Source organism: Pollicipes pollicipes, unplaced genomic scaffold (genome assembly GCF_011947565.3).
Source record: "Pollicipes pollicipes isolate AB1234 unplaced genomic scaffold, Ppol_2.1 Scaffold_5724;HRSCAF=6776_pilon_pilon_pilon, whole genome shotgun sequence".
NCBI lineage: Eukaryota > Metazoa > Arthropoda > Thecostraca > Pollicipedomorpha > Pollicipedidae > Pollicipes > Pollicipes pollicipes.
This window is the reverse complement of record NW_023596746.1, coordinates 21,335,870-21,343,369: the sequence shown is the minus strand read 5'-3', so window position 1 is coordinate 21,343,369 and position 7,500 is coordinate 21,335,870. Positions and strand designations below refer to the sequence as shown.

The 7,500-nt window shown below is 49.9% G+C and overlaps 1 protein-coding gene and 1 long non-coding RNA gene across 2 annotated transcripts; both read left to right on the top strand.

Annotated features, from left to right (window-relative positions):
• The first annotated feature begins 2,134 nt into the window (after window positions 1-2,134).
• LOC119103438 (uncharacterized) lies at window positions 2,135-4,024 on the top strand. Its single transcript, XR_005094766.1, has 3 exons — window positions 2,135-2,300; window positions 3,123-3,215; window positions 3,935-4,024. It is a non-coding gene; the product is annotated as an uncharacterized LOC119103438 (long non-coding RNA).
• Window positions 4,025-4,026: 2 nt separating this feature from the next.
• Window positions 4,027-7,493, top strand: LOC119102802 (RWD domain-containing protein 1). The gene is made up of 4 exons (XM_037226255.1): window positions 4,027-4,138; window positions 5,152-5,294; window positions 5,998-6,193; window positions 6,977-7,493. Exons 1-4 carry the CDS (start codon window positions 4,027-4,029, stop codon window positions 7,069-7,071), a joined length of 546 nt encoding a protein of 181 aa, XP_037082150.1. The 3' UTR covers window positions 7,072-7,493.
• The last annotated feature ends 7 nt before the right edge of the window (window positions 7,494-7,500 follow it).

Below are 7,500 nucleotides of genomic sequence, written 5' to 3'. Positions count from 1 at the left end.
TTCGCACTTCATCCTTGTCCCCATCATTCGCATTTCCTCGATTACAGACATACTCATTTGTTACTGCCGTTCCCTTGCATAGATGGTTGTTCACAGGCAACGGATCTCGTTTAAGATATTGTCGAATGTAATGTGCACACTGAACTCCAGCTTTAGCGTGTCAAAAAAAAAAAACACTGAGCCTCGTGGCCAGACTTGTGACTGGGTTGCAGCACTTGGAGCATATCTCGCCAGCGCTACAAGTGCTTTGCTGGGCAAGGGTGGAAGAGTTGCTGTGCCGCCGAGATTGGGCCTAGGTGAAGAAAGCCCTTTTCCGAGATTAGAAGTTCGGTAATGGCGTCCTCTCATACACAATACATCAAACAAAGGTAGAAAGTTTAACAACACTCGTTCCATTTTTAAGGAAAAGTTACGGAGCTATGTAAATCGCGCCACCAGATTCGTACGTTGGGTTGTGTTTTACGCCAGAGCCAACGACTGCTGTATTGCCGAGACGCAGTGATAAAAATCACTTTATGAGTCGTAGTCCAATAGACTTAAAATTGGCTTTGCTTTTGGAAATCTAATTTGCTGTGATGACTCGCTGAATTCTGAAGCTATTGCAAAATTTTGATCATGGCTGGAAAGGTCGGTGCAAGTTGTTCATTCCCTATGATATATCTTTAGGTGATGAAAGTGCAGAGGCACACGCATCTGGTAAATTCCTGTGCTTCCGGGAAACCAGAGGTACTAGGTTCGAGTCCCCGCGGTGCCCGCCCTTCCTGCCAGGGCAAGGGGCAGGTGACACCATGCAACCTCAGCAGCTAAGTGAGTCGTAAAGCAACAGTGCGACGACCATGACCTATAACCTATCTTAATGTACATACAAGTGTGACGCCTTTGTTTCCAGTTGAAGTTGCAACTGTACTATTTTTGATAAACTTTTATAGAGCTATAAGTTTAACTATACCATACTATAACTAGCTATATGCTTACTATCCAAACTTCATCAACGGCAACTTTTCCAGCCTATGGATCAATACGTTGAGAATGTAACGGCAATTGACAAACAGTGCTGAGCAGCGCGTCCAAATATGCGTAACTGCGTGTCAACGAGAAGCAGCAAGCAAAGCAAAGTTTAGTCGTTTGTCTTTTTAGGTATAGTTCCTCACAACGTTGCTTGTTGGTTAGCTCGATTTTGAAACAAGATAACCACTTGGGGTTTATCATATCTAAACGGTGCAAGCAAGGTCCAAGCTATGTAAGAAACACAACAAAAAGGTAAACCAGATTATCCTGAAGTACGCGACTAAAAAACATTATAAGTTGGAGTCCTGTAGACTTATTTAGATGTTCAACATTTCAGATGGAATAGCTTATGCCATAACTAGCTTACTGCGTGTCATGTTGACTTCGTATGACCTCATTTTGGCATCCTACCTACATCTGACTATGTGCTGACCAGAGCAAAATTGTAGCTGACGTTTAAGCTGCATAGCGCGAGCAAAATGGATGTGAAAATATTTGAATCGTCGGTCGCACGAATACACCACATTATCACGCTAGCCTATGGAATGGCCCTGACCTAACCCCATTGTGGCATCTACAACCTCGTAACGCAGCATCCTCAATTAGCCAAAGAGCATTCTTGTTGAATAACTGAAACGCCTCAATTGACCCAGCCCCTGCAAACATGTAACGGGGGGCCGCAGGCCTTTGGCCTGACCTTGACCTTTCATGTCAGTATGATTTCTAATTGTTGCTTCTTTAAGACATGCCCATTACCCTTTTTTGTTTGCATAGATATTTCCAACTTAGGCAGTGAATTCCCGAAAAAGCCTTGTGACGGTTTTGTCTTCCGGCTTTCTAGCCCGAGGCGCTAAGTTGGGACGCCAGCCAATTAATGACTGATGAGCCTTGCAGCTCATATTATAGCCTGTTTGGAAAAGACATAGTCTTTTATGATCCGAACAAAAATATTTAACAACTTCCAGTCTAAGAATCGTTTCAAAAAGGCACGAGAACTGCGATAGGCGTGTATCCGCCATTGATCACTGCGTGCCGATTGGACTTGTGACGTCATCAGTCGAAGCAGCGGGATATGGCCGGACGGTTATACCTTCTGTTCCAGGGCCTTGACTTCATGGTTCGCGGGTGCGGAAAACATGTGCCCGGCAGTGACGTCCGTATTGGTTTGCCCCAGTTCTGACTGAGAATCGTGACATTTTGTTTGTCTGCTATTGGAGATCAACCATCAAGAATCCCTTCAGGAAAAGTAGGACCGATTTGGCGCAAATCCGCTGCTGACCAGAGGTACAGACGTAAGTGCAAGCCTTTGTACAAACGATCTGAAAATCTCTGGGTAATTGTTGTGATAACCTGATATATTGATATATCATTGTAAAATGGCTAGCATTTGGAGGTTGAAAATTGTTGCTTGGACAATGCATGTTTGAGTCTATTTTGCTCGAATATTTGCAAAAGACACCATGCTTATGGTATGTGTGATTCCATTGATGCATGTGTATTTTGTAGTTGTATCTTCCTTGCTATATTCTGCTGTTTTTATATTAGATGGTTTTCTTGTTCAGTTCCTCCTTATTGCCTTTGTTCTCTATAGATCAGTTGGTTAGAGCACCTGCTTTCTGATCCACCCATAGTGGCTGCATGGATTGAGTCACTTTGTGCACTTGCTATCAGCCCTTGACAAATGGTTTGTGGGTGGTGGTAACAACCACCCTTAAGGTCCAGTGAAGTCAGGGGGCAGGATGGACCATGCCAAGCACTGCAGCATTGAAAACTTTTACATGACCTTGAACAAGACCTCAAACAAGACCTTGAACATGCAAAGTGGGGATATTTATAATGTCTTGCATTTGTAGTTGGGCTGAATTCCGCACTCAATGGCTGTATTATTTGTTGCATTTTTGCTTTCTGTATTAAGTAGCAGATGATGCTACAAAGTTCAGAGGCTTCTAAACCATTGTCATTAACAAGGGGGCTTCAGATATGCATTGTGGGTTGTGATATTAATGAAAGCTCTGAATATTTGTTTACCAGTGAACATGATATCACTGATTGTTCTGTCCACCATTATTTCCTGTGGTTGCAGTCACTAAAATTTATCCATGCGTATCTTGCAGAAGACAACAATATCAGCATGGATATAAACTATGCTGAAGAACAGGAAAATGAGCTGGAAGCACTCCAGTCAATATATCCAGATGAACTAGAAGGTAAGTGTTGTTGGGAGCAAAAAGGGTGTATTATGTCCAATCCATTACATTTTTTGTCTTGCCATGACTTTATTAGGTCAATGTAACTAATTCATTTCAAAGGAGATGCTTGACTGTGTTGTTCAAGGAAACTTGATCTTGAAGTAGATTGCCTTTCATCAGTGATCCAAAGTGTGGTTCCCAGACCTCAATTATAATTGTCTCTTTCTGTATCCTTGAGACCACCAAAGATACCATGGGTCTGGGTGGGTAAAATATTCTGGAAAATTTGCAATCACTCTTTTTTGCATAGTTAAACACAGTTTGCATGCCCAAATCCATGACAAATGCAGTGACAACTGCACAACACCTGATCAAGTATGTGTTTTGTTTTCTTTGCAGCCCAGGGAAATTTGCTGTGCTTTTTTTGACCTTGTAAATGTCATAATCCATGCTTGAGCATATTTGATGACACAATTGCATGCAATGTTGTCCACTTATTCCCCTCAAAAATCCCATAAGATTGAATGCATTCCAGACAACCAACTTTAAGATCACATTAAGGCCGCTGGAGTTTCTGTTTGTTTTAGTAACATCGTCTCCCTATGACAACATTGCCTGACAATGCTGCCCATGCCAGAGCAAGGTAGGCAGCCCGGCGCGCCCTGGTTTGTCGTCGCTCGGCGTGCGCGGGGCCGTGGGGCCGTCAGTCACCGTCACTGTCGCCCGTTCTTCGGCAGTGGTGGGGCCTGGCCAGTACCAGATCGCCGTCAAGAGCATGGACGACGACCTGGATCCGGCGGCAGGCTGCCGCTGGCCTGCTGGCCATCACATGCCCAGGCTCGCTAACCCGGACGAGGCGCCCCAGATCGACATCCTGGAGGAGCCCGAAAACTGCGTGCCGCTGGAGGTGGAGCAGCTGATGGAGACACTGCAGGCCGAGGGTGGGTGACTGCCGTTCCGCCCGCGGCGGGCCGACGGTGGGAGGGTAGACCGGAGGAGGGCCACTGGAGCAGTGGTGAGGGTGGTCAGGTCAGTGATGGAGGGGAAGAAGTGGGCATGAGATGATCTGAGGTGATGATCAGAGCAGAATGGTGGCTTCCGTGGCCCTGGTTCGTACCCCAGATGACGAAGCGATGTTTTGGTTCATGGCCGCCGCCCAGTGCGCCGTGCCGCCACCTGACAATACAATTTGCTGCAGTGCCTACAAGGCATGCATTGCAGCGCCACCTACTACCTGGGCCGTCAGGCACGTGGTTACGGTCTCCCGCTCGTCGTTACTTTTTCGACGTGAGCGTATGCATTTGTGCATGCCTATGTGTGTTTGATGTCGCCGTTCTCTGAAAATCACTTTTTATATCATTCTGACTATGTCCGGTGATCGCCACGTGTCTGTTGTGGATTGCTGGGATGCTGTCTGTCTGCGGCTCTGCCTATGTGTGTGAAACCGGACGGAGGAGGTGGTGAGCGTTGACTGGGGAAGTGGATGGTCCGTTAGGGGAGGAAATGCTGTTGCTACTCTGATGGCGGATGAGAGAACGGCTGCAGTTTCGGGGGTTGGGTCGACTTGTGTCTGATGTCACGGGTCCGGTGGGGGGGGGGGGGGGAGGCGGGGGGCGGGGGACGTGAAGGGGGTTCGCACGTTCTCCGCCTCGTGTCCGAGCCGGTTGCGTATACCGGCTGCTGCTGGTCTGTGGAGTTGACAGCGTGCGGTGTTTCACACCACCTGCGCTCTCGAATGACTTGCCGCACGCCCCGGCACCGCACTCTTCGCGCCATGCGCTGGCAGCACCTGCATGCGTGTCTTGTGCCGTTGCTCAAATTCACCGACCACTGTCGCCGTCATGGCGTTCCGCTGTGAGTGTCCTGGCTGCTGTACCACTCCTCTGGCGGTGACGCCGCCTGACTCCCGAAGTTCGTTCTGGCGGCAACGCTGACACGCGTCCCTGGCGGCAGGCCGAGGCCAACCTGGGCATGGTGATGGTGTTCACCATCGCGTCGGCCGCCAGCGAGTGGCTCAACAACCACTGCGACGAGCTGCGGCGGCGCAAGGAGGAGGAGGCCGAGCGGGTCAAGCGCGAGCTGGAGGAGGCCGAGCGGGTCAGTGTGGGGCGCCGACTGGGGCGGGACTGTAGCCTGTGGGGGCTGGTGCTGACTGGCTGCCTCTGAGGACCAGCTGTCGGGCGGAGCATGGGCCGCCCCCGACTGACCAGCTGTCGGCGGGCGGCGTACGGGGGGGGGAGGGTGGGGGGGGGGGGGGGGATGGGGGGGCGGGGCTGTGCGTTCTGGTGTCCTCCATTCATGTAGATGACAAATATCGCCGCCAGCTGTATATTAGACTGGATGCTCATCACCAGGGAGCCAGCTTTTAAGAAGTGTTTACTAATGCGTGCACCAGTGATAGGCGCTGAGATAACCATTGTGCCACACCCGCGAGAAAACGGTCGATATGATGGTCATAACCGCGTTCTGGATTTTGTATGCTTCATTCAAAAAAGCAATATAGGTAGCAAATAAAGCATGTCGTTCTAAGATACCGTCACAGCCCTGGTCTTCCTGGCTATTCACGCCTATTTTAATGACAATTGCGTGATGTGACAGTGACAGGGACATGACAAGGCAAGTCATACTCCAGTGACAGCGTGCCATTATAAGGCGTGCCCAACGTACAACGGACCCATTACACATTGTTACACAGTGCGCCCAGCATATCCATCACAACGTGCCCATGTGGAAGACGCGGGCTGCGGGCGGCTGGAGACCACGCCGTCAGCCCTGATCAGACGACACGTCCCGCCTCCAGAAACGCTTCGAAGGCACGCGCGTCTCCGTGGAGACGTTCCTCAAGTGGAAGGAGGGCTTCGAGAAGGAGATGAGCGCGATGCGGGCGCAGAAGGCCCGCGATCTGGAGGCGGCGCGCCGCAACAAGCTGTCGGGACGCGAGCTCTTCCTCAAGGACACCACCCTGGTCGACTCGGACATCAAGTTCCTGGAGGACGGTGAGGGTCCCTGGAAGAAGCTGGTTGGGCTTTGTTTGTGTACGGTTGTGTGGAGAGAGTACGAATGATGTGAAGTCGTGTTCACTTGTTCATAGTTAAGTTATCACACTGGTTGTCGATTGTTGGCGCTCTAAGACTCACTCCCCCTTTTAATGGGCATCATTTTGCCGGTGTCCGGTAAGCAACAACAGTCTTCTTAACTCATCGTCAATAATTATCAGACTTTGGACACTACGCAGAGTGCGAGCAGCAGCTGCGAGCTGGCATGTCGTAGGCTAGGACGCTCGCTGGATATTACATCAAATTGGTATGAGTCACTGGCATTGCTCCGGTAGTGATGGTTAGAGGCTGTAGGACCAGTGCGAGGCACGAGCATTGACCCCGGCCCAGGGTGTCTGCGCTACACCATGTGCCAGTGCCAGTTAACAGTGCGATGGTCCTCGGACAGGGGAGAACGTGTCGGATCGGCTCACTAAAGTCGATGTCTTCTGTCCTTCGAAGAAAGACTTCCTGTTACGTGGCTAGTAGGCTCGTTTTTAAATGCGGTCGTATTTTCCATTGCGAATCCTTGCATCACGTTTCGCATTGTAAGCAGGATGAACCTCCACGTCTTATCCTGGTTTGCCGTCATCTGGTGAGGTGAAAATTAATCGTGGTACCCACTACTTTTGCCTTCAGCTGACCAATGGCTGGAGGTGGGCCTTGTCTCCTTTGTTCGCACCACTACGGTGTGCGGGATGTGGGTTGTGAACGTTTGTGTCTGACAGTCTGATGTCCCCACAGCTGGCGAGGATGTGAAAGTGGATGAGTCTCTCTTCCAAGATCTGGAGGACTTGGACCTGGAGGACGACGAGCTAGCGGAGTTGAGTGATACGTGATTGACATGTAGACACGGACCACCGTCATCACGGCTTTGGACGACACGGACCACCGTCATCACGGCTTTGGACGAACATTCGTGCAAAGGTGTCGGACGTGGCGTTGCGCCTCCATAGCGGTGCCATCTAGCGACGGCTTCTGCAACTAAAGCTGTGCCTTATCGGCACGTGTGGACGTATTCGAATTGATTCTAGAATGTTCCTCGCGATGATGCAGTCGTAAAAATTGCATTTTGAAGTGTGACTGGTGAGAAAATGTCTCCATGTTGTCGACTATACTGGAGTTTTTCTTCCTGTCTCTCGCGGATGGGAAGCTGATGTCTACACATGGCCCATGTGCTGTTAGGGATTGATGGTATGGAAGGTAATGTTGTGCTGGGTACCGAACTTGTTTCCGTCGTGTGCTGCATCGCGCAGCTGTGCTACTGT